The sequence below is a fragment of the Patagioenas fasciata genome, chromosome 1 (assembly GCF_037038585.1).
Source record: "Patagioenas fasciata isolate bPatFas1 chromosome 1, bPatFas1.hap1, whole genome shotgun sequence".
Lineage (NCBI taxonomy): Eukaryota > Metazoa > Chordata > Aves > Columbiformes > Columbidae > Patagioenas > Patagioenas fasciata.
This window is the reverse complement of record NC_092520.1, coordinates 4659177-4686590: the sequence shown is the minus strand read 5'-3', so window position 1 is coordinate 4686590 and position 27414 is coordinate 4659177. Positions and strand designations below refer to the sequence as shown.

The 27414-nt window shown below is 45.2% G+C and overlaps 1 protein-coding gene across 7 annotated transcripts in view; it reads left to right on the top strand.

Annotated features, from left to right (window-relative positions):
• The window catches only part of PAK1 (p21 (RAC1) activated kinase 1), an 83700-nt gene that overhangs the window by 37651 nt on the left and 18635 nt on the right, over window positions 1-27414 (top strand). For 6 of the 7 annotated variants that reach the window (XM_065833420.2, XM_065833411.2, XM_071816179.1 and 3 more), the window contains 6 exons: window positions 11226-11436; window positions 17423-17523; window positions 19329-19476; window positions 21201-21238; window positions 24333-24449; window positions 24737-24911. In XM_065833420.2, the coding sequence (XP_065689492.1) occupies window positions 11247-11436; window positions 17423-17523; window positions 19329-19476; window positions 21201-21238; window positions 24333-24449; window positions 24737-24911 (769 nt within the window). In that variant the 5' untranslated portion in view covers window positions 11226-11246. Of the gene's footprint in view, window positions 1-3556; window positions 3668-11225; window positions 11437-17422; window positions 17524-19328; window positions 19477-21200; window positions 21239-24332; window positions 24450-24736; window positions 24912-27414 lie in introns of those variants that run through there. The other variant, XM_071816313.1, reaches the window with a different exon arrangement.

Sequence of the window (27414 nt, the reverse complement as noted above, 5' to 3'; positions counted from 1 at the left end):
CATGCTCAGGGACCAACGCTGAGATTTCTTGTGTGCTGTTTCCAAAACTCACGGCCTTGTTTGTATCTTGAGTTTTAGAGCAAACAGCTGTTACCGTGGAGGTGAGAGGTGAAATTGTAGCGCGCTACCTACGGAATTTAAAATATCTGATTTTACGCTCTCTTGCCTTGGATTTGCAGTAGGAGAGAGAGTGGGGTGGATGCTGAGATGAGAATTGGTTTGAGTGCCTGAGCATTTGGGATGCTTTAGGGTTATGGGTAAATAGCAGGAACCTCTACCCAAGGGTGTTGGTAGGTAACGTCCTTAAATCTTAATTATTAGAATTAAGGAAGGATGATCAGAAAGCTCTGTGTCTTGATCTGCTGCATGCTGTGCTCTCGTAGGGAGGCTGATTCACATGCTGATGACCTTCATGGGAAGGAGCTGTGGGACTTCAGCAAGGTGACTTACAGTGATGGGAGGGAATGTTATACCAAAGACCTGGACTCGTATGGCTTCCTGGAACATCAGTCTTTGGTTATTGTCTTCATTTTGGAAATCTGGTGAGCTTTGGCTGCACTTGGAAAAGGTACAAGACTGTCTATAGAGCTTCTTGGCTGCTCAGTAGCGACCATAAAATGATTTTTAACATTTTAAGTACAGAGGGGAGATGCAACCAACCTGACAAAGCAGTCTTGAGATGAATAAAACATGTGTACCGGCAGGCCATCCGTCAGTGAAATCCAAATTCTGCTGATTCGCAGTTCGTATTGTTACTAATTTTATGATGGAGATGCTCACCCAGTGGGAATTGGAATGAAAGAAGCGAGTTTCTTGTGCCGATGCCGACAGGGAGCTCGATCGATCTCCGCTGGGTCGGGTTTTGTGACTGCAGCCGATGCTTCTGGTTCATGTGAGAGAATGAGGTTTAAACAGGTAGCAGTGAAGAGCCACGTGTCCTACTTAAAGCTGCTTAGGTAACTGTAGCAAGAACACAGGATAAGAAGATCCATGTCCCAGAAAGACTTGCGCAAAGATGTTGCGGAAAACCTTGCCTATTATTTCTGGTCCTGTTATTAACTCCTACTCCTAATTACCTAGTGCCTTAAAATGGGCCTGCTACTGTAATAAGTGATGTTCTTATATTTGCTTTTATTCAGTGGAATAAAAATAGTTCACTTGGCTCATGGGCTTTATTTAACCGAGCGCTAATGCAGAATTGTGTCTAATATATTGCAGAAACAGCAGATCCTTTGTACCAGTCCTATAGAGCTTTCTATTCTCTCCTGACATACAGTAAGAACGATTGGGTTCCGAGTAAATGATGTGATAAAAGGCCTGATGGTACCTCCTGAACACCAACTGCTGCTCATTAACTTAAACGATGATTATTCTTAATGCACTAGTGAGTGCTCTGCAGTCCATTTGTGTAAGTAAGGAAGTCTAGGAACGCAAGACATGGTACATTCGCTCTGCTTCCTTCTTTATGTACTGGGATTGTAAACTAGGTCCAATAGGGCATTTTTCAGTGGTATATTATTATAAACACAGAGCTGATGCTCTACTGTGAAAGCTCAGTTTGGTGGAAACCCTAAGCTACCTTAGGCTATTTCATTTGCCTTTTAAGTGAACTGCTTTTAGAGCATTAAATGTATCATAGTGGCAGGAGTAGTCGTTGCAAACTCGAAGCAGATTTATATGCAATTCTCAGATTATTTGTCTTTACGGCTAATTATCTCTTTCATTTCTGGGTATCTGACCATGCTTTCCCTGTCTTTTAACTCAGTTTGTCCACAAAAAGCTCATGTTTGATGCAGAGTTCATTCTGTCTTGGGAAAATTATTCGTTTTTCCTCTTTCCCCGGCTTTGCAGAAGAACCAAAACTTTTAACGAAGCAACATGCAACTGAAGCAATCTTTGCGATTTCCTTTAATTGAAAACTACTGCCAGTGTGAAAATCCTGGCTCACAATTAAGGGAATGCGACAGCTTTGCCAGTCATTACATAAATACTACAGGGCTTCCTACTGTCATTAGCTGTGCTGAGCACAATGGAGCTGTACACAGGAGCGAGCGCTACTCTGGTGATAAATTTTTGCGTTTCCAATTAGCACTGAACTGTTGTGGCATTTCCCCCTCAGTCTAATTGAGGATCTTAGATATCTTCGTCTGCTAACGATGCTCTTGTGCGTTGTCTTCTTTCTCTTTAGTTTCTCAGCGTTTTACTCTTAAGAACATCAGTTTCCTCACAGAATCCCAGAATGTGAGGGATTGGAAGGGACCTGGAAAGCTCATCCAGTCCAATCCCCCCATGGAGCAGGAACACCCAGCTGAGGTTCCACAGGAAGGTGTCCAGGCGGGTTTGAATGTCTGCACAGAAGGAGACTCCACAACCTCCCTGGGCAGCCTGGGCCAGGCTCTGACACCCTCACTGAGAAGGAGTTTCTTCTCATATTTAAGTGGAACCTCCTGTGTTCCAGTTTGTACCCATTACCCCTTGTCCTATCATTGGTTGTCACCGAGAAGAGCCTGGCTCCATCCTCCTGACACTCACCCTTTCTATATCTGTAAACATGAATGAGGTCACCCCTCAGTCTCCTCTTCTCCAAGCTCCAGAGCCCCAGCTCCCTCAGCCTTTCCTCACACAGGAGATGCTCCACTCCCTTCAGCATCTTTGTTGCCCTGCGCTGGACTCTCTCCAGCAGTTCCCTGTCCTTCTGGAACTGAGGGGCCACAACTGGACACAATATTCCAGGTGTGGTCTCCCCAGGGCAGAGTAGAGGGGCAGGAGAACCTCTCTGACCTACTGACCACCCCCTTCTAACCCACCCCAGGTACCATTGGCCTTCCTGGCCACAAGGGCCCAGTGCTGGCCCATGGTCATCCTGCTGTCCACCAGGACCCCCAGGTCCCTTTCCTCTTTGCAGGTCTCTTTCTTGACATCTTTTTCCCCTCAGAAAAACTCACTTTTTGCAGGTTAATGCAAGCTTTCTGCTATTTACATACTGTGGATTTTTGCCAACCGCTGCATTATGGTGTCCTCTGTGCGCGTGGGATGTTGTTGACTTGGCCTTATGATGTTCTAGTTTTCTGACATCTTCCTCCCACCCCCATTGCTAAATGGCAAATGTCAAATCTTTGCGTTTAGCAAGACGCATGCGTAGATGCTATCTTTTTGCAGATAAACTATGTGTATTTAAAACACGAATAGATTGTACAAAGAATTATTTGGGGTAGCGGGGCTTAATTCTGAGCACAGGCTCTGTGTTCGTCTTCTGGATTGGAAACTTTTGAATGGAAAGATGATTAATGATTTGGCTGCTTTCAGTTGCTGTGGCTGCTAATGTGCAGTTCGGACTTAGAGCCAAGTGACTTAGGTGGAGAGTAGCGAGGGGGTGTTTAAATGTGTGTTAACATATTTTCTTTATACTGCATCTAGTAATTTCCTCCGGAACACAGATTTCCTCCAGGAAACCTGCTTATATGGGCTTTGGGTTTGCTTTAACACAAGAGACCTTTATTTTTCCCACCCTGCTTAGCAAGCTCTGACTCCAGCCACTATTTCGACTCGTGAGGTTGAAGCTTTGCCTTCCTGCGAGCAAAAGTGGAACCAGAGCCAAGGCTGCTCCGTACGGCGCTGGAAAACGCAGCCCATACTGACATCTGCAACGGAGAACTTGCTTGTCCAGGCACGTAGCTGGGGGAGGGGAGACGGCACTTGTGGAAATGAGGAAATAAGGAGGATGATTTGTGGGCTGAGAAGTTTTAAAAATGATACTCTTGGTTCCTTCTGTCTCAGTGTGGATTTTTTCTTTAATATGGATGCCGTTTATTTCTCTTGGGCCGTTTAAAGGCGCTGTTAGAATGGGGTAAGCGCTCGGTCAAAAGCGGCAGGCAGCTGCTGGGGGATGCGAACAGCTGGAGCTGCTCTCTGCAGCTCCAAAACTATGAGTGACCCAAGTGCTAAAGTGAATTCATCCTGTACTCCAGGTACTTGGGCATAACTGACATTGACTGCAAAATAATTGTTTGACACCGCTGAGTATTCATGAAAACAACCAAAGCGAAGTTGAAGCGTGGCAAATTAGGCCAGCGTTGCCTCTGCAGTTTTAGATTCAAGCCTAATGTGGTGGAAAGGGCTTGACCTGCCCAAGAGCTACTGAAACCCTCTGCGTGTCTGGGTTAGTGTCACCACGGTCACGTTTGGACCTGCACTGTGGAGCCTGGCAAAAGCTGGGCCTTGATTATTTAAAATAGAAAGAAGTTTCCTGAACTTGAGCAAACAGAGAACTCTGCTCGGTTGCTAGGAATCGAGCGGTTATAATTAGTCTGTTCTTCTTTAGGAGCGTATCTGTGCAGCATGATGGCTCAGCACGTATATCTGCCCAGGAAGAGATATCACAGAATCCCAGAATGTCAGGGATTGAAAGGGACCTGGAAAGCTCATCCAGTGCAATCCCCCCATGGAGCAGGAACACCCAGCTGAGGTTTCACAGGAAGGTGTCCAGGCGGGTTTGAATGTCTGCAGAGAAGGAGACTCCACAACCTCCCTGGGCAGCCTGGGCCAGGCTCTGACACCCTCACTGAGAAGCAGTTTCTTCTCGTATTTAAGTGGAACCTCTTGTGTTCCAGTTTGTACCCATTACCCCTTGTCCTATCATTGGTTGTCACCGAGAAGAGCCTGGCTCCATCCTCCTGACAGTCACCCTTTATATATCTATAAACATCAATGAGGTCACCCCTCAGTCTCCTCTTCTTCAAGCTCCAGAGCCCCAGCTCCCTCAGCCTTTCCTCACACGGGAGATGCTCCACTCCCTTCAGCATCTTTGTTGCCCTGCGCTGGACTCTCTCCAGCAGTTCCCTGTCCTTCTGGAACTGAGGGGCCACAACTGGACACAATATTCCAGGTGTGGTCTCCCCAGGGCAGAGCAGAGGGGCAGGAGAACCTCTCTGACCTACTGACCACCCCCTTCTAACCCACCCCAGGTACCATTGGCCTTCCTGGCCACAAGGGCCCAGTGCTGGCTCATGCTCATCCTGCTGTCCCCAGGACCCCCAGGTCCCTTTCCCCTACACTACTCTCTAATAGGTCATTCCCCAACTTGCCTTGTGCTGGTGGGAAGGAGACTTTCACTCCAGCCATGGGGCGGAAGGCTGCTGGGATACTGGCGCAGCGGTAAAATGCTTTTTCTAATCAGGATCAACTCAGTTGAAGGCAAAGACTCTTTTGTGGGCAAGGCACCCTTTCTTCACCCTGGCAACAACAGAAAAATAGCATCCTGGAAAAACGTGAGATTTCCTTTTGGTAGGAGGCAGAGAGGGAGGAACAGCCACTGAGCATCTCCCTCCCCCATCTCTTGTTTAATATAGTTTATTCATCTGTAAGTTGTAGCGAGTAACTTACAGCTGCTGTCTTGCCAGACTGCATGAATTATAGATGGCTCTTTTATGAGTTTTCATGTTGGCTCCAGCAATTAGTATGCGTTGGACGTAGTTATCTTCATGGCATCTATTGTAGCGTAGGTTTCAGCTCCTCCGAGTTTTTAATTGCTTTCTGTTCTAGCAATCAGTCATCTGCCTGTCTTGCAACGGAAGGCAAAGAAAACACAACCAACTCATTAGAACCTTTTAGTTCAATGTGGAGCATCAGGTTTGAAACGATGCAGTTTACCAGAAGGAAAAATGACATAAATAGAAGATGTTTGTTCTTTTTTTTATTATTTTTGTGTGTGTGTGTGTGTGGTACACACAGTAGTGCCAGAAGGTTCCACATATGTTGAGGTCCTGCTCTGCTTGATGAACTACTCGTGAGCTTGTGCCTGTATTACAGAGAAGCTACAGGTATAACCTTTGTTATTTTGAGCCTTATCTTTTAATACCTAACACAGGTGAGCAGACCCGCACGGATCTTTGCACGTCTGTGTACTCTGGGATGCTGCTGTTGGCACCTGCGGGCTCAGTGTTCTGTTCAACGTCTCAGTTTGCTCTGTCTCGAGGTGCCGGGTGGTTTCCCGAGTCTCTCATCCCCTCGTGTGTGGTCGCCTATCTCTCCTTCCTGCCTGCACAAGTGTTTTCTAGGTATGAAAGGAGAGCTTTTCGGGTCTGCTGTTCGACTCTGCTGAGGCTGGGCTAATCTAATTTAGCTAATGAGCTTCAAAAGTTGCTGGGGAAGGACAGGGAGCATTTGAAGGGCTCTTTAACTTGTCTTATGGCAGTCATAGGTTGCGGTGTGTAATAAAACTTGTATTTTCATAAGTACTGTGTGCTGAAACAACCCGAACTTTCAGTACTCCCAAAATAATAGAAATAATAGTCCTACATCATGGCTGTGCCCACCTAGTGGTGTCTGTGGGCTTTGGTTTGAGTGTTGGCATTTTAATATAAATATAGTAGTTGAGAATAATTGTGTCTGCAGCTAAAACGTATCCCCTCATCTGACTGCAGTTGAAAAGTTACACGTGCTGTTTCCTTGCTTTCACTGTTCACTTAATCATCCCGTGGAAACGTAAGATGAATTTCTCTGCAGAGCAGAGTGGTGCTGGTGCGAAGAAGGGAGTAACCGGGTCCGGTGACGCTTTGCATTCCTGTCGGGATGGATTGCGCCGAGCTGAGTGACTCACTCCAGTGTCCTAGCGCTGATGTTACGCTGGCTGGTGAAGCGATTGCTGAACCTGAGCAGGGCCTGCACAAGGGGGGTTTGTTTAAAGCCTTCTTACATGTGAATCGGCAGGAGATGATTTTAGGAAGAAGAGAATTTGCACAGTCAACAAGGCTACAGTGAGGGAGACAGCAACTTGCTGTTGCTTTGTGCTCTTGGGGCTCAGCTGTGCCGTAGAGCCCTGGAGAGGTGGGTGGAATTCGGTCAGGACAGGGTTTCATCCGCATACTTTGAAGTCAACACGAGTTTAAAGAATGATGATGTTGAGTTTGAGGACGGACTGTGTCTCTGTGTCACAGTGGGAGGACTCATATAAGCAGGTTTTTGGTTTTCCCTTTAAATATGCAGGTCGAGAGAGATTCTCCTTCCCCTCTGCTCTGCCCTGGGGAGACCACACCTGGAATATTGTGTCCAGTTGTGGCCCCTCAGTTCCAGAAGGACAGGGAACTGCTGCAGAGAGTCCAGCGCAGGGCAACAAAGATGCTGAAGGGAGTGGAGCATCTCCCGTGTGAGGAAAGGCTGAGGGAGCTGGGGCTGTGGAGCTGGAGAAGAGGAGACTGAGGGGTGACCTCATTAATGGTTATCAATATGTAAAGGGTGAGTGTCAGGAGGATGGAGCCAGGCTCTTCTCATTGACAACCAGTGATAGGACAAGGGGTAATGGGTTCAAACTGGCACACAAGAGGTTCCACTTAAATTTGAGAAGAAACTTCTTCATGGTGAGGGTGGCAGAGCCTGGCCCAGGCTGCCCAGGGAGGTTGTGGAGTCTCCTTCTCTGCAGACATTCAAACCCGCCTGGACACCTTCCTGTGGAACCTCAGCTGGGTGTTCCTGCTCCATGGGGGGATTGCACTGGATGAGCTTTCCAGGTCCCTTCCAATCCCTGACATTCTGTGATTCTGCGATGGAATGGAAAAGGGGTTTTCGGCACCCTCTAGGATAGTGTTGCTATTAGAGGGTATAACTTCCGTAGAACCAGTCTCTCAGTTTTGTGTGTTGAAAAATTTCTCTCGTCCCCCATCTCCAAACAGATTAAATAGCTCTTGTAACTCCAAACAGAAGACCTTGAGGAGGAGGAAGGTCTGGGGACTCAAGTGATGGAGAAGAAAGGGTGAACTGTTGGCTTTGCCCACATGAAGTTGCAGTTATCAAATAAGCGTAAAACAGTATTGTTTGTTCAACTTTTAACTTCTCAGCAGTTACTTGCTCATTCAGGGAATAATGTAAGATAAACAAGAGCTTGTACTGCCAGTGCTTCTAGCTCTGTGGTAAAACAGTAATTCACTTGTGCTCGATCCTTTCCGATCGAGGGATTTTGAAATACCCTCTTTATTTGAAGAAACTGTGAGCAGATGGCCCTGGGGTTTTGCACTGGTGAAACAGAGTGAGGATGCTTGACATCCAGAGCTTTTTCTTATGTTTTCATAGTCTTTTTTTTGCTTATGTTCTTTTTAATTCCCCCAGCACTCAACCAACCTCTACATATAATCTGGCGGGGTTTTCCTCTTCTCACTTCTTTTTCTCCATCCTGGAGCCACGTGCCGCTCTGTTCTCTTGTACTCAGCTTCTGTCTGATGTTGCATCCATTCCCCAATACAGTAAACTTTACCCTGTTCCCCGCTTCATCCCGTGCCTGTGACAGCAGGTACCAAGCACCGATTCTCACCTACTCACCTCCCTTGGTGGAAGAGGGACCCAGCAATGAGACAATCTCCTCCTCCTGCAGCTCCAAGAGGCCTGGTTGGTGGGATGATCTTTGAATTCATCTTTATTCAAACCCCGGTGGGGTAAACCGGGGTGTTACAGCAGCAGATGTGGTGCCCGCTCCTGCAGGCACAGAGCTGCCGATGCTCATTTTCCTTCTCCTTCCCTTTTTGCAGCGTATTCCTGACATCTTCCCAGCAATGTGCTTTCTCACGGTTAAATAAACACAAACGCAATGCAAAATGTGGCACTTCTGCTTAAGCCGTTTCAAACACTTTAGTTGTGCCGGTTCAATACCAACCACCGATGCTACGATGTGCAAAGCCCAACAGTGAGGCCTCAATATCTTCATGTTGTGCAGGATAGGTGCGCGGCAGCGGCTGCCAAATTACCAGTTGGGTTTTAGTTCAGACTTTTTTCTACTGCTTAGAAAGGGGGAATAGTCGCTTGCACCACTTGCTGGCTGGCGCTCCAGCTGTCGCTTCGTTCTGCTCTGTGTTATACTGGAGAATGGCATGAGGCTGAAGCACGAGCGATGGGAGACGCACGGGGCCAGCGCCAGAACACACCCAGACAAATGTACAGCTCGTTTCCCCCCACCCCTCCCAAACCCCAAAACTATCCCACCGTTAAAATCGACACCTCAAATGCTAATCTGTCATTTAAAATGCCATTGCGCAGTTGTCTTGGGAGGAAACGGGGCTGGGGTCAAACCACTTACAAAGCTCCCTGTGTACAAAGACTCATCCAAAGCCTTACAGGCTGTGCAATACTGTCAGCTCTCTGGTTTAAAAGCAAGTGTGAAGAAACCAGGAACCAAATAAGTGGGGGAGAAGGTGGAGCTGCAGACCAGCTATGACTTGGCAGGCTAGGGGAACTTCTGCTTTCAGCAAAGTCTAACGTGCTGCAGCTGGGTGCCTTCAGAAAACTGTGGGCAGCATTTGCCTTTCTTAACTCTCTGCAGCTGTGAGAGCAGCATTCCCGGGGCTGCAAATCTTCCCAGCTGGTGCTAAGCATCAGTAGCGTGGCCAAAGAATCATAGAATAGTTTGGGTTGAGAGGGACCTTCACGGCTCATCCAGTGCCACCCCTGCCATGAGCAGGGACATCTTCACCAGCTCAGGTTGCTCAGAGCCCCGTCCAGCCTGGCCTGGGATGTCTGCAGGGATGGTTCATCCACCACCTCTCTGGCCAACCTGGGACAGGCTCTCACCATCTTAATTGTAAAAAATTTCTTCCTTGTGTCTCACCTGAATCTCCCTCCTTTAGTTTAAAACCATCACCCCTTGTCCTATTGTAATGGGCCCTGCTCAAAAGTCTGCCCTCATCTTTCTTATCGGCCCCTTTGAAGTACAGAAAGGCTGCACTAAGGTCTCCTTGGAGCTTCTCCAGCTGAACACCCCAGCTCTCTCAGCCTGTGCTCCCAGCAGAGCTGTTCCAGCCTCGCATCATTCCTGGGGCTCCTCTGGCCCCTCTCCAGCAGGTCCATGTGTGTCCTGTGCTGAGGACCCAGAGCTGGACCAGCACTGCAGGGGGGTCTCACCAGAGCGGGGCAGAGGGGCAGAATCCCCTCCCTCCACCTGCTGGCCGCACGTCTTTTAATGCAGCCAAAGAAGTCTTTGAAGGCTGGCAGGGTGGTGGTGTGTGGTTGTAGGACCGTCATGTGGTTGTGGGATCTGTTCAGAGTGTGACCCATTGTGGTTCCTCTGAGTCCAGCCTATGGAAAAGCAGCTCCCTGGAGTCCAGAACTGATCTTGGCTTTGGAACCAGACTTCTCACTTGTGGAGTGCAAACTGCTTTTGCCTTTCTGCAACCCAATAATTCTCGCTGAGTGAAACTTCTTCCCTTACCGCTTGTGAAATTCATAAAGCGGTTGAACTGCTTTTTCCACCCAAACAGAAACTGTTCCTGCTTTGGTCTTTGTTCAGCAGTTAACTCCCAACTTTCTTTTGTGAACGTAACGCAGGCAAATTCCAGGTTCCAGAAGGATCTCACTGCAGCCAGGCTGTGTCTGGACTAACGCTGATCTCATTTGGGTGGAACAAGCTAGTTGTTGCAGAATAATCTATTACCCTGTTCCAAAGCTTCCTTCTTTAAATCCGCACAGCAGGGATTATTTGCTTAAGGGTTTATGTATGTGTTGGAGGATCTACTTTTGTTTGACACTACCAACAGAACAAAATGCGGGCAACTTGCCGGCGGTTTGAATTGCACCTGGTGTTTACTGATTTCCCCCCTGCCCTACACTTCAAGTTGTGCCAGCGAAGGTTCATATTGGATGTTAGGAAAAAATTCTTCGTGGAGAGGGTTGTGAAGCATTGGAACAGGCTGCCCAGGGCAGTGGTGGAGTCACCATCCCCTGGAGGGGTTTAAAAGGCATTTAGGTGAGGTTCTTAGGGACATGGTTTAGTGCTGGAGTTAGGTTATGGTTGGACTCAATGATCTTGAGGGTCTCTTCCAACTGAAATGATTCTGCTCCATCGTTTGCTTAAGGCTGTATCCTGAAATAGGCTGTTCTTGTTGATCAATAACACAAATTGTAGAATGGTTTTGGTTGGAAGAGTCCCTCAGGATCATCAAGTCCAACCCTAACCTAAATCTGGCACTAAACCTTGTCCCTAAGAACCTCATCATGCATCTTTTAAACCCCTCCAGGGATGGTGACTCCAGCACTGCCCTGGGCAGCCCGTTCCATGCTTAATCATAGTCTTATTAACAGAAAAAAATGCGGAGCTTGAGTAGGATTTGTCACTCTCACACTTGATCTGTGTTGATACAACATTACAGGCCAGTCTGCAAATACCTGCGTGTGGTTTATTTGACTCTGTGTGATTCTAATTCATAATAAACAAATAAATAGGTGTTTTTAATTTTTCCCATTCCTAGTAACGGCCTCTCCAGCTGAAGATGTCGAACAATGGAGTTGAAACAGAAGACAAACCGCCTGCTCCTCCGATGAGAAATACCAGCACTATGATTGGCTCGGGAAGCAAAGATGCTGCGACGTTAAACCACGGCTCAAAACCTTTGCCTCCCAACCCAGAAGAAAAGAAAAAGAAGGACCGATATTTCCGATCTATTTTACCAGGAGATAAAAGTACAGTATTTTATTTCTTATAAAATTCCCATTTGAATGTTGCTCTGAATGACCTTAGTTAAGCACCTGATGCACGGTGATGGTTTAGGGTTTAGAAGATATCGTGTGTGTGTTTTCTGCACAACTGTTGTGGTAATTTTGGGGGTACATAAAGTGCTGGCTGTAGATCTCTTTCTTCTAATGATTAATCCCGCCACATTTAGTCCATCCTGTTTATTCTATTTTGTGCTTTTTCCTTTTTTATCTCCCTCTTAAATTACAAGAACATTGTCCCTGAATACTGGAATTAGCTCTGCCACTTCCCAGCCTGACTTGGCCTTAATGGTCTTGAAAAACACACATTTTTGTACCAGTTACAAGCTTGCCATATAAAACTGGCATTGGCAGTTCCTTTGGTGAGTAGCAAGGGGAGGTCTTTTGCTTATTATGTTGTTTTAAACAGCAAATAATTTGAGGTAAGCATGACTAACAAGCCATCTCCTGCCAGGCCTGTCCGATGTTACTGTGTGGTCAGTATGTTCTAGTGTTTGGGTAAGGTATTGTCTACTTGCTGTTAAGAATAATCCGTTAATACAAATTCTTCCACGTTTCTTGTGAACTGAAGGAATTTTCACTTGTTAGAGAGACTGTAACAGATGGAGCTGGAGATAGGAACTGCGAACTGTACATGAAATTCTGATTTTTAAGATCAGGATATTTTAAAAACTCTCTCATGAATCTTTTGAAGTGATGTAAGAAACAAAATCTCCATCCCCTACCATGTGCTGGTTTCTTTTTATATCCGACCTATTTTTTGGACTTTCTAATACATCAGCTTTTATAGAGTCTAGATTGCAATGGTGTCTGGACACTGCATAACTAAAGCCAGGCCTAAGTATCTTCAACTTCCCAAGCTCCAGGAGGGAGGCAGCCTCCTTAATTTTTCTTAGCAAGAAGGCTAATTGCAGTGGTATTTCCACTTATTTAAATAACCAAGATGTAGGTTCGTTTTCTACAAAATATTGCAGCATTTATTATTATTATTATTATTATTATTATTATTATTATTATTATTATTATTATTATTATTATTATTATTATTATTATTATTATTATTATATGATACCTTCAGCAACTTAAGCAACTTAAAAAGATTGTTTAACAAACCTGGATTTTTGATTCTGCAGTCTAGAAACCCATGAACTCCATATTACAAGTCTGCTGAATCTCAGTTAGAACTTGCCATTGTGAGTATTAATCCTAAAGAGCTGCACGATTTTTGTGTCGGCTCATTGAAGGGAGTGAGGTTTTTAAACCTCCAAGCTCAGCAGTTGCAGAGAACAAAGAAACCACCTGGAATTTAGAAGCGAGTAAAAGAAATACAACCCGAAATGCTAGTTTGAAATGGACTTTGAAGGAGAGCTGCAAAAGTGAACGATTTGGGTAAAATCAGCAAGCAGACAGCCACTGATTAGAAGATACTTGTGTTTACTGAAGATTGGCCAACGTGGCAGATGCTTCAAGACATGAGCGATTTTTGTTTAGCCAAGCCCAGCAGAGCCTTCTGTTGCAATACACCTGCCCCGACGAAAATGGTTCCTTCTATCCTCTAATTCCTGTTGAGCAAAAAATACCATTAACACCATCACGTTCACTTCAGATTAGTTGATTTTTCATTTTATGGAAACTTTTTCTAACCTCATGATGACAACTGAATTCCCAGTGCCGCCTACTGCTTAAACATTGGTGAAATTCCCAGGTGTTCAGACACCTCTCTGTGGTTTGTGCCTGAAATAATTTGGGTGTTTTTTGTTAGTTTGGCTCTAAGATTGTGTCCAACCGTTAACACCACCAAGGTCACCTGTAAACCATGTGCTCAAGAACCTCATCTCGGCGTCTTCTAAACCTCCAGGATGGTGACTCCAGCACTGCCCTGGGCAGCCTGTTCCAATGCCCGACACCCCTTTCCAAGAAGAAATTGTTCCCAAGATCCAACCTCAACCTCCCCTGGCACAACTTAAGGCCGTTTCTTCTCACCTGTTGCTTGTTCCTTGGGAGCAGAGCCCGACACCCCCGGCTCCAAGCTCCTTTCAGGCAGTTCAGAGATCAGGTCTCCCCTCAGCTCCTGTTCTCCAGCTGAACCCCCCAGGTCCCTCAGCCGCTCCCATCACACTTGTGCTCCAGCCCCTTCCCCAGCTCCGTTCCCTTCTCTCAACTCGCTCCAGCACCTCAAGGCCTTTCTTGTGGTGAAGAGCCCAAAACTGCTCCCAGGATTCAAGGTTTGGCCTCCCCAGTGCCCAGCACAGTGGCACAATCGCTTCTCTAGTCCTGCTGACCATACCAGTGGTGGTACCAGCCAGGATGCTTGGTGGCCTCTTGGCCACCTGGGCACACGCTGGCTCATGTTCAGTCATTGTCACCAACACCCCCAGCTCCTTTTCCACTGGGCACTTTCCAGCCGCTCTTCCCCGAGCCTGTAGCGCTGCCTGGGGTTGGTGTGACCCAAGTGCAGAACCTGGCACTTGGCCTCATTGAACCTCAGACAATTGGCCTTGGCCCATGACCTTTGGGGCTTTACCCAGGGAAACCACCAATTTGTGTTTAACCTCTGCTGGGGCTGCAAAGAGCCTGTGAAGATCCGAAATGCTCGGCAGTTAATTTTGCTGGCAAATATAGATGTTGGCTTTTTTTCCGTTATCATGAAAGCTGCTGAAGTTGATGCTGTCACTCCCTTCAGAAAAGCAGTAGCTTTTTACTCTGTGCAGGGAACAGGCACTTTACAAAGGATGGATGAGGTAAGGGGTGAAATGATGCAGCTCAAACACATGGAATCCTGCTGTGGAGCAGGTGACAGACCTGTTGAGAGCTTGTGGGTCCAGATCAGAGGGGAGGCCAACAAAGGGGAACATCTCAAGGGCGTCTTTTACAGGTCGCTGGGTTGGGAAGGGCAGTTCTAGCTGAAGGTGCTTTGGAAAGTGTCTTTTCCATTGTCCTCATACATGTTTGCACATGAACTGTGTCCCCTTGCCAGGCTGTTCTGGAAGCGCCATGCTCTGCCTGCAAAATTTAGGATGTAATTTGTAGTCCTGTCATAGCCTGATCCCCAAAACCGGTATTTGGAAAATGTGGTGACTCAATACCGGTGGGTCCTATCAAAATAGATGCAGAGCCTGTGTGACTTTCAACAAGAGTTGTCAACATCTGAAGCTTCCTGGGACGCCGATGAGCTCTGGGCTCAGTTGAGGGGATGAATTTGGCTCTTGTAAGACGTGTGAGGTTTTGAATGAGACGTCAGTAAGGTATTTGTGGGAATAAAGCACTTGGTGGTAAAAAGGCCTTCTTAACGAGATATATGATTACTCTTTAATTTAATATTCTTCAAAGCTTTTTGATTCATTGCAAGGATAACAATCTCTGTAGAGGGGGATTAAGTGTTCAGCAAGATTGGGAGTGCTCACCTCTAATTCCTCTTGTCTTATACCTCTTACTATGACACAAATATCTGCTACAAAAAGCAATTATGTAATTAATAGTACAATATGTTTAGGCTTTTAGGTCTGCCAGATTTTGGATCGAAAGCTTCTGAAGTCCATTGTCCTCTGAGACTGCTGGAGGAACATCTCAGAATTTATGTGCCAGCTTCATGTGTGTTCACATGATGGTGAAGTCAGTCTGGGTGCTATAAAACCCCGAATGTGGCAGGCAGGCAGATTTTAAGAAGCGTAGAGAGCAATTATGATTTCACTGGCTGTAACGTCATCGCTAAACCCAAGTGATTTTAGGGTGAGTTTGTGGTAGCTGTCCCGAAGAGCTGTTGAGAGGCAGGGAAAATGCAAAGGGTTGAGATGCTGTAGGAAGCGGTTGCAGGAAACTGAGATAACTGGGAGAACATTAACTGCTTCAAGGGTATGAAAACATCCTAAGTCATTAATGCAGAAAAATCTCCTCCTCTTTCTATATTGCAGCATAGCCATAATGAAAATCCCTATGTGTTGAACATGGACAGAGAGCTGGAGTGTTGATGTGACAGAGGCCGTTCCATTATTTAATCAATCCTTCCAGAACGGGTTTTACTGCTCTGTGTAGCTGAGTCTCGTTCACAATGACATCTGGATAAGTTAGCAGTCAGCAGTCATCCCAGTTTGTGGTTGAATAGTTACCAGAACGGTTGGTTGTATAGAATTTTGTTGGGATTTGGATGTGTGACTGTCTGAATGTAGAAATAAAAACCCAATAACTAAAAAAAACCCAACCCAAAACTAAGTGTATTGACTTTTGGATAGCAACTTTAGCTTTTTTAAGGATGAACTCAAGTGTATTTTGGCAGTTGTCCTGGAGCACGTGTGGGTGTGCATCCCCACCCATGGTGGTGCTACTACAGGCGCCTTTTTCCTCCTCACCTGAGCGACGAGCAGAGCTGACACCTCACTCTTTGGCATGGAGAAAGGGATTAATCCTTCAGCCAGGACTACAGAATACAGTGCTTCTGGCTCTTTCTGCATCTCTTTTCTTCTTGCTCTCCATCCACCGCTAACGCATGCAGCTTTTTCTGTCTACCTGCTGGATGCAGCTGCTTGTTCCTTTATTTTTGGCAGGCCCCGTGCTGCAGATGCTCACCATCTGCTATATGGCAGCTGCTCTGTCTCCTTCTCGCTCCTCCAGCACTGCAGCTCTGTCCTCCTTTCCCTTGATCGCTCTTCCGTGATTCAGCTTCCCCTCTTTGTTTGAAAGAGGGACCGAAAACAATCTGTTCCACCTTTGTGTCCCAAATAGAGCATCTGATCCTTTTCTTGCTCCAGAAATTACAAGCGTAACTGTAATGATGTGAAGAACAGTGCCAGAACTGGCACTGAAAGAAACAGGATTTGGGCCTTTGGGACAAACTCACCATCCTTACACAACTGACCACCAGCAGCGTCTTAAATAATTGCGATATTGACCGTCGGCCTCACACATTTCTGAAATACCTGAGATTTGGCATTCGCGTTGCCAAAAATGCACTGGGGAATGTCAGCCACGAAACAAATTTTATTTGCCTTTAGATACCAAAGGTGGCAGCTGGGAGATGGAAGTGGTTTAGTCACCTTCTCCCGGCTCTGCTTATTTTATAAGCGCAAGCAGCAGCAAATCCGAATAGAACATGGTTTGTCCTTAAACTCTTCTCAATTTCTTGAATACAGTGAATATTAAAAGAAAGGTGGAGTCCTTAAAATGTCATAAATATGGATGAACTCAATCCAAGGCAGAACGATAATCTTGTTTGAAGACCTGACTTGAAAATTTGCAGGGTGCATGTGCTTTGATTTATTCCCTTTCCTGTTTCTTCACAACTTCTGCTCCTCACCTGCCAGGTCCTGCCTTCTTGCTCTGTCTCTTTAAAGCTTGTTATTAAAACCACATTTAGCTGATTTTGTGAGCAGGAAAATATAAATGGTTTTGCTCATAGAGGCTTTTGTAGCAGAAGCACACATGCTATATTTGGTTTTCTTTAAGAGCTGTTTTGAGGATTATAAGCACTATTTGTAGTTAATTTTGTCCCTGTCTAAATGTGAGAGGGGAGTGTATATTTAACACCACATAATACTGTTTTTTAAAAGTTGCTTAAGACAACAAATAAAATAATATGTTCAAAACTGCATGGCTCCAATATACTGCCACTGCAGTGCTTTTCACTCTGACCTGTATAAGTTTGAGTGAGTTTTTCAGGTAAATAGCTCTTGTATTCTTGAGTCCCGCTCTACCACTTGGTACTTGACATACCCGAAATATCAGTTGCATTGTCTTACGCTCCTCCTGTGCTACAGGACTTTGACTTTTGTTGTCCACTTGCTGTGGCTGCTCTTAAGTGAGGTAACAAAGTTTTATAACTTGCTGTTTGTTTGCCCCGGATTGAAATCCTGTAACTAGCAAAAGGGGAGTGTGGTTGGGTAAGTCAGTTGGAAGCTACTGGGGAGATTTTAATTCTTGATGGTTTTATGGATTTTATTATTATTATTGTCTCTTCCAGCCAATAAAAAAAAAGAGAAGGAGCGGCCGGAGATCTCCCTCCCTTCAGACTTTGAACACACCATTCATGTGGGGTTTGATGCAGTCACAGGAGAATTCACAGTAAGTGAATCTGGAGGAAAAGATAAACGTGTGGTTTGGCGTGTTGCAGGGAGGAGCCGGGACCCATTAATCTTTTATATAGTAATGCTGGAAAGGCTATTACCATCATCTAGTTTGATCTCCTTTGAAACACATCCACAGAGTTTACCCACTAATTCCTACTGAGAGACTGTTTGTCAAACGTGGCACATCCCAGGAGCCTGGGTTGCCAGCAAACTTTTCCTTTCCTGTTTTTTTGGCTGATGTGGACAACAAAACATGGTACATCTCTCCTCTGTTCCCCTCCCCTCCTCTTCTTGAGCTGGGTTAGGTCTACAGCATAGTCTGTGTCCACCAAGTGGGGCTTAGAGTTCTGCCTTTAGGACACACACAGCTGTGCTTAACTATTTCTGACAGAATGTGCATGTGCTGTCCTAAGGCTAAATGTCAGATGCTTTTATGGGTTTTTTTTAATTGACATGCAAAATACTATGAAGACAGAGTTGTATTTCATCATATTATTCTTCTTAATTTAATTATGAGATAGTATTTAACAGCAGCAGAAGTTGTTTGTGAGCAAGCTGTTTTTACTTGTCTTTAATATGCTTCTGTTTTTCGTGGACTTTGCTCTCCTAACCTGAATTATGTGTACGGTTGTGTTTTGCTTGTCAGCAAATCTCACCCAAGTGAACCCAGATATACCAGTGGTGTATCCAACCATCCTTTTGAACAGGGAGAACAGCTTTATTGATAAAAGATCCCAGTCACTTGCCACTTCACCTATACAAACTGCTTCTCTTGCTGGTGGGGAAGGGTTCAAGTCAGGTTGTAGAATCATGGAATCACAGGATGTCCTGAACTGGAAGGGACCCCCAGGGATCATTGAGTCCAACTCCTGTCCTCCCATATGACAACCCAACAGTTCACACCATGTGTCTGAGGGCATTGTCCAGTCTCTTCTTGAATACTCTTCTTGTACTCCAGATGCATTTATTTTCAGCCTGAAATGAAATTCTGAGCTTCATATGTGAGGTTAACATCTCTGCTTTCCCAGCTCTGCTTACAGGAGGCACCAAACCACTCTTCTCTATGGAATCTAATGCTACAAGAAGACCCAAATGAATGTTCCATGTTTGTTGTGCAAGATGCTAATCAGTATATGCTATTTCTGTAGTCTTTCTTGCATAAATGTAAATATAGGAGTATCTTGATTTCTTCTCTGAAGTAACAAGAGATAGGATGAGAGGAAACGGCCTCAAGTTGTGCCAGGGGAAGTTTAGATTGGATATTAGGAAAAATTTCTTCCCAGAAGGGGTTGTGGGGCATTGGAACAGGCTGCCCAGGGCAGTGGTGGAGTCACCATCCCTGGAGGGGTTTACAAGATACAGAGATGAGGTTTTTAGGGACATGGGTTAGAAGTGGCCTTGGCAGTGTTAGGTTGATGGTTGGACTCGATGATCTTGAGGGTCTTTTTCAACCAAATGGTTCTATGATTCTATGAAATATGTGTATACCTGTGCATGAACTGCAGGATTTGTGTCTGTTCCTTTCTGTCATTTGAGTTTTGGTTTTCAAAGCATGTGGGACTCACCCAGAGCCTCATGAGTGGAGTAGCACTTGCACAACCCTGTAAGGAACATGTGACTTGTACCACAGACCATGACTGCGAAGGTATCAATCCACTGCCTCTTCTCCTTTCCTCTCCTCTCCTCTTTTCTCCCTGTTTCTCTCACAGTAGAACTATGACAATGGGTTTGCTGTGAAACACATTAGGCTGAGGATGAGATTAGGCTGAGGATGAGCTAACGAGGTCCATCTCCCCCCAGGGAATGCCGGAGCAATGGGCACGTTTGCTGCAGACTTCCAACATCACCAAATCAGAGCAGAAGAAGAATCCCCAGGCAGTGCTGGACGTGTTGGAGTTTTACAACTCGAAAAAGATCTCAAACAGCCAGAAGTACATGAGTTTCACAGGTACACAGTGATCTTCACGTACGCCTGCGTTGTCCATATTTGCCATTAGTCACTGCATGTGGGGTTTCTTTTGTTTGATCAACAAGTAGATCTGCCCATTCAAGGAAAATGTGAGTGAGATTCTGTGGCTGCTCAAGCACCGCTGCTGCAAAAAAAGGGGTCAAGTCAACCAGCTAAATCCCCAAAACACATAGGTTTTCTGAAGCTTAGAGCAAGCATCTGGCAGACAGATCCCAGAGTGTTGATGTTGGGTTCACAGTGATGAAAATCCCTGGCAGCTAAATTTTGCACCAATTTTAGTTTCCGTGGTTGGTATGGATGTTGTTTCATGCATACTTCAGGTGGGGGTCCCTGTCGAGGTTTTGATTGCAGGGTGACAATAAAACCCTGGCAGATGTATTGTTTAACTCCTCTCCCCTCCCTTCCCCCTTCAACCCCTCCCTCTCCCCCTTCCCGCTCAGCACAGGCGATCGGGAGGGAAAGGAGGACAGAGAGAAGAGAGTTGGAACAATTAAAAATGTTTTACTAATGCTACTAATAAGAATAGAGAAAATAATACAAAATATACAAAACCAATCTTGAAAGTCCCTGCAACTGCAGAGCTGGCACCTGAAGTCCTGGACTGGACTCTGCAGCCAACCGGAGCTGGATTCAGTCTCTCACTAGGCCTCAGTTTGCAGGGACGACCAGCAAGGTCCTCTCCTAATGTCGGCCATAAGGAAAAGGGAATGAGATCCTCGTGATCTCCCACTTTTATATGAAGTATTCATGAGAATGGGATGTTATACACCGTTGGTCATTTTCTTGGTCACCTGTTTTCTCGTTGCCCCTCTCGTAAGATGTCCATCCATGCTTATCAATAACTTTGCATTCCATTGCTATGTTTCCCAAAACATGTATCTGGTTCTCCAGGAAAATGCAGCTAATATGAAGCTTTAGCTGACAGGCAAATTCACTAAAAGAGAAGCTTGTTTTTAACAAACCCAGGACAGTCCCTCTGTTCCTTTGCGCTGTGACTGAGCAATACGCTGCTCAGTGCTTGGCAACTGCTGGCTGGATTCCTCTAAACACCAAAGCTGCAAAGGTTTTGTGCTTTCTTTGTATGGATTACCTGCCTCCTGGAGGACTCCTGCAACTACTGCTCCTTTTCCCTTTCAGCTCCAATTCCTTCCCTTTCAAAATATGACTCCCTGCTTTGGTTCTCTTTAAGAGGACAGAGCCACGTCACCTGAATTGGTCTTAATTATGAAGGCTCCAGGCAGGGTAAAAGCACAAATCTTCCCCATGTGTGTCTGGGTAGCCAGACAAGAAGCCCACCAGCTGACTTGTGGCATCCTCTGTTGCTGTTCTGGGAAGTTTAGGTGGCTGGTACTGAACATATTGCAGGTCTTGGGCAAACTGCAGCACCTCTGCTGGATTTTAGCCCACTGGAAATATTTTGTGTATATGGATGAAGGACGATATTCATTCAGGTGTTGCTCTGGGAAATTCCACCCTCCTGCAGCAGCAATCTGGGGCCCCTGCTTTTCTCTGCAGAATTTTTTCACCCCCTATTCCTGTATCTACTACGTGTCACCTTGTTTTTGGGAGCTGGAGGTCATGGCCAGGTTTGGGAGCGGCCTTTTTTCCTACCCTTTCCAAAGGGAGCTTGTCCCTTTCTCTTTCCCCCGTTGCTGCTGCATTTACAACTTGTTTATAACAACATTGCTATCTGCCTCTTTCAGATAAATCAACAGAGGATTACAATTCATCAAATACATTGGTAAGACTTATATTCTGTCTCAAGTTTGGGGATTTGAAAACCTGCATAAAGTAGCATTAACTGCATGTAAACTTTTAGTTTGCTTAGTGTTTTAAAATATAAACTATATCTATTTATATACTGCATATATGTTTATAAAACAGGCAAATTGTCCTAAAAAGGCATTCAACTGGGAGACAACCAAGTAGACAGAAGAAACTTTCATTAGTGAAAAGTAAAACAGAGAATAGAAATTAAGGAATTAAGGGATAGGAATAGTTCTGTTTTCATAGAAGCTGACCTGTCCCTGTACCTATAATTTGATAACCGCTCAGCTTTCAGTTTTATATGCCTCTATAAACATCCGTGATCTAACAAAGTTTAATTGCTAACCTGCGAGATCTGATTGATATAAACGAATGTAGATTCGTGTTGATTAACCAACCTAATCTCCAGCAGGAAAGGAAATAAAAGGTTCTCCTCTCTGCTTGACCTTTACTCTGTCCCTACCAGGGCAGGCACCGCTCCTGTTTCTTTGTTAGGAGACACGAGCTGAAAAGTTCTGTAGCGTTTCCATATGTGTGTGTGAGATGGAAGAAACAACACTTTAAACTGAAGATGATGCGTAAAACCCTATCAAGGGTTTTGATTGCAGGGTGACAATAAAACCATGGCAGATGTATTGTTAACCTCCCCTCCCCCCTTTTGTCCCTCCCTCTCCCCCCTTCCCACTCAGGACAGGCAATCGAGAGGGAAAGGAGGACAGAGAGAAGAGAGTTGGAACAATTAAAAATGTTTTACTAATGCCACTAATAAGAATAGAGAAAATAATACAAAATATACAAAACCAATCTTGAAAGTCTCAGCAACTGCAGAGCCGGCACCTGAAGTCCTGGACTGGACTCTGCAGCCAACCGGAGCTGGATTCAGTCTGTCACTAGGCCTCAGTTCGCAGGGATGACTAGCAAGGCTCTCTCCTAATGTTGACCATAAGGAAAAGAGGGATGAAAGGGACGAGATCCTTGTGATCTCCCACTTTTGTATGAAGTATTCGCATGAATGGGATGTTGTACTCCATTGGTCATTTTCTTGGTCACCTGTTTTCTCGTTGCCCCTCTGGCGAGATGTCCATCCATGCTTATCAATAACTTCACATTCCATTGCTATGTTTACCAAAACATGTGTCTGGTTCTCCAGGAAAATGCAGCTAATATGAAGCTTTAGCTGACAGGCAAATTCACTAAAAGAGAAACTTGTTTTTAACAAACCCAGGACATGCCCTCAGCTCTTGTTTTCTCACTGCCGCGCTCTTATCTAGAGTCAACTTTTTCTTCTCCCTTCCAGACGCAGCAGGTTCAGATCTGACGGTTTAGCACCCTCTGCAAAAAGGACAATGTTTCAGCCATTAGTATATGTCACTGTATGTCAATTCTAGGGAGCTTAGAATACCCAAGACTGTTGGATTCTAAAGTAAAACCTGAAAAAAACAGTAGTTATCAGTCTACTGAGATAACCTGATGTTTTTGGAAGACACTGGGTAATCTTGAATTTGGGGGATATCCAGGAAATACCCACAACAGGTGTGTTTTTTGTTGCTTTTAACAGACTAAGCTTTTGTCTTATGTCAAAGGCAGTTTAGCAATTATATGTCAGGATGCTGGTGACTTCACGTACCTTAAGTTAAGTGAAATATCACATTTTTTTGGCCTCTTTCAGAGAGGGCTTTATTTTAATACTTTTTTCCCCCTCTTAGAAAACTGGTGATGCACCAGCAGAACTGGTCTGGTGGGTTGAGGATCTTGGCAAGTTTATTTGGAGATATTTATAGTGTAAAGGAAGCCATGAACTTCAAATCCAGTTTCAAATGTAAGATGTTAGAAGTGGCTTTGATTTCTAATCACTGTTTTGCAAAAAATTGCAGATAATTTTTTGAATCGCTTATAAAACTTTTAATAAAAAGAAAATCAGCGTTTCTAATTTTAATAAAAATTTCTTTTAGAAAGCATTTTAAAAGCGATTTGAAAAGATTTGACCAGTTTCTTTTTCCAGAATCTCTCATGACTCAGTTCTCAGTCACAATACCAACACTGAGGTTAACTTGACCTCCCAGCTTTTAGAGAAAACGTTAAGGTTTTGATGCAAATTGACACATTTAAAGTCTGAAATCTCCAGGGTTTGAAGCAAGCAGAAAAAAAAAAAAAGAGGCAATGTTAATAGGGACAAATATTTCCAAACCCAGATGTTGTCCCCAGATGTGCGGAGGGAGCCCAGGTGGGTCTCAAGTCCTTGTTCCTCCATGAAGTTTCAGGATCTTTAGGGTTTGTATTTTTCAGATATTGGGACTTTCTCACCCATTCTAATTATTTTCTTACACTTGTTCCAATGCAGTCTTTGCTAGGAGCTTAATCCAACATCTGTGATTTGTTTGTAACAAGTGATTACAGAATCCCAGACTGTCGGGGATTGGAAGGGACCTGGAAAGCTCATCCAGTGCAATCCCCCCATGGAGCAGGAACACCCAGCTGAGGTTCCACAGGAAGGTGTCCAGGCGGGTTTGAATGTCTGCAGAGAAGGAGACTCCACAACCTCCCTGGGCAGCCTGGGCCAGGCTCTGGCACCCTCACCAGGAACAAGTTTCTTCTCAAATTTAAGTGGAACCTCTTGTGTTCCAGTTTGTACCCATTACACCTTGTCCTATCATTGGTTGTCACTGAGAAGAGCCTGGCTCCATCCTCCTGACACTCACCCTTCATATATCTGTAAACATGAGTGAGGTCACCCCTCAGCCTCCTCTTCTCCAGCTCCAGAGCCCCAGCTCCCTCAGCCTTTCCTCACCCGGGAGATGCTCCACTCCCTTCAGCATCTTTGTTGCCCTGCGCTGGACTCTCTGCAGCAGTTCCCTGTCCTTCTGGAACTGAGGGGCCACAACTGGACACAATATTCCAGGGGTGGTCTCACCAGGGCAGAGTAGAGGGACAGGAGAACGTCTCTGACCTACTGACCACCCCCCTTCTAAGCCACCCCAGGTACCATTGGCTTCCTGGCCACAAGGGTCCAGTGCTGGCTCATGGTCATAATAGGTGTTTATTTTTGTTTTTTGCATCCCCATGTGCAGAATGTGAAGACTGTCTCCGAGACCCCCGCCGTGCCCTCAGTCTCTGAAGATGAAGATGATGAAGACGACGCAGCTGCACCCCCTGTGATCGCTCCTCGACCTGAACACACCAAATCTGTGAGCAGAAATAATTCCTTCAGCCCCTGCCATCAGGGTTGGGTTTTAACTGTGGCTTCTCATCCATGTTGCTGAGCTTTTCTTCAGAGTGGGAGGGAGGAGGTGGGAGCCGTTCCCATTGGAAAAAGCACCTTCCAAATATCCTTTGAAATGGGGGCAAGAGAGTCCTTGCTTAGTGACTTGAGCTGTTAATAAAATAGCTGTAGAAATGCATCCCTAACAAGCAGAACAATAACAAGATTATTGGTGATTTATTAATGTGTGTCTGTTTTTCTCGACAAAATTAGATATACACCCGCTCTGTGATAGACCCCATTCCTCCTCCCACCAGAGATGCGGCGACCTCTCCTATTTATTCTCCCTCGGAAAACAGCACAACAGCACCTGACATATTGGCCAGGAACGCGGAGAAACAAAAGAAAAAGCCAAAAATGTCGGATGAAGAGATCTTGGAAAAATTAAGTATGTCCTTTTTAAAACAAAAAATCGGTGTCCTGCTGTTTTTTTGTCAAAATCTTAATAAGCTGAAAAGTTTTGACATTCCCATTTTGAGATCGCTAACTGAAGACATTGCATTGTGACTGTGTGCCAAAATTGGGGGCAGATGTAGTATATATATATATGTATATACACACATAAATATACATATGTGTATATATAAGCTGAGCACCTGTGTTGCCAACTAAAGTCCCCAGGGAGTTACAGATCCTCGGGCTCTGCAAAACAAGCCCTGAATAAGTAACATCTGCTTAACTACGACCTCTGAGATTGTTCCATATCTTGATATTCTGTAGCTCTGGAGCGTGAATGATTATGTTGAAATATTAGACGTAAGGTATCTAAAAGACGGAGAGAAAATTAATGCATCGCCAGGTTTGCCTTCTACAATACCGTGGTGTAAAGTGACTTTGTTATTCTTAAGTGCCTTAACATTGTGTGGGTACCCAAATTAGTGGTTGTTGCTGAGAATAATTCATCGTTTTCTCTGTGTCCTCATGTATTTAACAGTCCCTGCCTTCAGTTCCAGTGCTCTTCTGCTGCCTGGTATTTTTGGGTTCTATCCAACAGCTGAATCAGCTCTTCTGTGCAATTGGTTGCTATCCTCAGCCTGGGCCAGTTTTTATTAGGGTAGAGCATTTCTGATTCTTTGAACTACTAATCCTGTATTAATTACATACGTGCCTTGCTTGTTAGTTGCTGTAAATGGCGTTAGTGCCTCCATGGTCAGGCTGGTCTCCTCAGTTGCGGGTATACCCCTAAAGGTCAGTATTTTATGAAGCAAAAACTAGTAGCTAGATGAAGGAAAAATGAATTGGAATTGTGCAAAGACATGCAACCTCTTCATGTTGTGGTTTGACATGTGAATAAAATTACTACAATCTTAAAACATATATATATATATATATATATTTACACATACTGAACATGTGTGAAGGTTAAAATTAAGCTGATGAATCTCTACCTCTTAGCATTAGCACAGCATTGGTGCAAACTTTAGTGAATCCTTGCCTGACTTTCTGGAAAGTAGCAAACCTGACTTTTGAGCAGGGCCTGTTGTGACAGGACAAGGGGTGATGGTTTTAAACTAAAGGAGGGAGATCCAGGCCAGACATGAGGAAGAAATGTTTTACAGTGAGGGTGGTAAAAGAGTGGCCCAGGTTGGCCAGAGAGGTGGTGGATGAACCATCCCTGGAGACATCCCAGGCCAGGCTGGACGGGGCTCTGAGCAACCTGAGCTGGTGAAGATGTCCCTGCTCATGGCAGGGGTGGCACTGGATGAGCTTTGAAGGTCCCTTCCAATCCAAACTATTCTATGATTCTATGAATTTACAGATTAGAGCATTAAACAGGGCAAGACTGGCAACTGCCTCCTGCCCCTGCGACATTCTGTCCTGTCGCTACTGTGAGAAAACATTTACCTGTCTCGCAGTTTGAGCTTGTAGCTTTTGTTAGGCTTTGAGAGAAAGTTTATGAACATTTGTCCAGAAATACTTGTCGTCAGGGCAGACAGTGTTGCTTCCACAGTTGTACAGGGGGTTTTATATAGTCAGATTTCTCTTCCCACCATCCTCTCCAAACACGGGCCATATTCCCTTCCTTTACCTCTATGTACCCAGACCCTGTGGGTTTGGCTGCTCTCCAGTGGTGTCTGAAAATAGCTGCTCTTACTCTGCTTGCTACTGGATTTCTTGGCTTAATGAGCGTGAGCGATTTCTCTGCCAATATACATCTGTTTAGGCTCAGCCCCAGACCCCTGTGAAAGCAGCACCATATGTTGACAGCTTGAGGGACTTGCAAACAGCAGCTCAGCTGCAGCTCTGTGTCCCTTCATCCTATTATATAAACCACCCCGGTGCTGTTAGAGAGGAAACTTGCTCCCAGCTGAGCTCTAGGAATTGTTCGCTTTGATTTCTTCAGCCTAAAAAAGTGTGTGGTTGCTGCCTACCGTTATGAATATCAGTTAATATTTGCAGGGAGCGTTGAGTTCCCCTGATGGCAGCTTCTCCACCATGCAATTTACAGGACTCTAACGCATCTGTGCAGCTTGTGCTTGCATTGAGACCTCCCTCCACTCATACAGAAAACGTTGTGTTCCTCATGGACACCAAATCCACCTTGATCCTGAGCAGCCTCATGTCACAGAACACCAGGCTAAGCGCTTTTTCCCTCCGAGGGATGCAGTAATCCACTTTATTCTGGGTGAACAGCCACGTTAGGAGAGAAGGAGCTGAGATTGCCTCGAGTTGCTCTCTAAAACCAGAGCGGTCCCGTGGTAACCGCTGCTAAAACCTGTTGGGTTCCTAGTAGATCAGCTGAGCGATGGCCAGGGGAGGCTTGGGTCTCTCCTGAGTCTTGCAACCCAGTCAGTAATGGCTACAGTCATGCAGGTATGGAAATGTGATAAATACTTTTGTTTTGCCAGAAATTGTCACAGCGTAGCGAAATTTTTGGCTGGTTTTGCAAC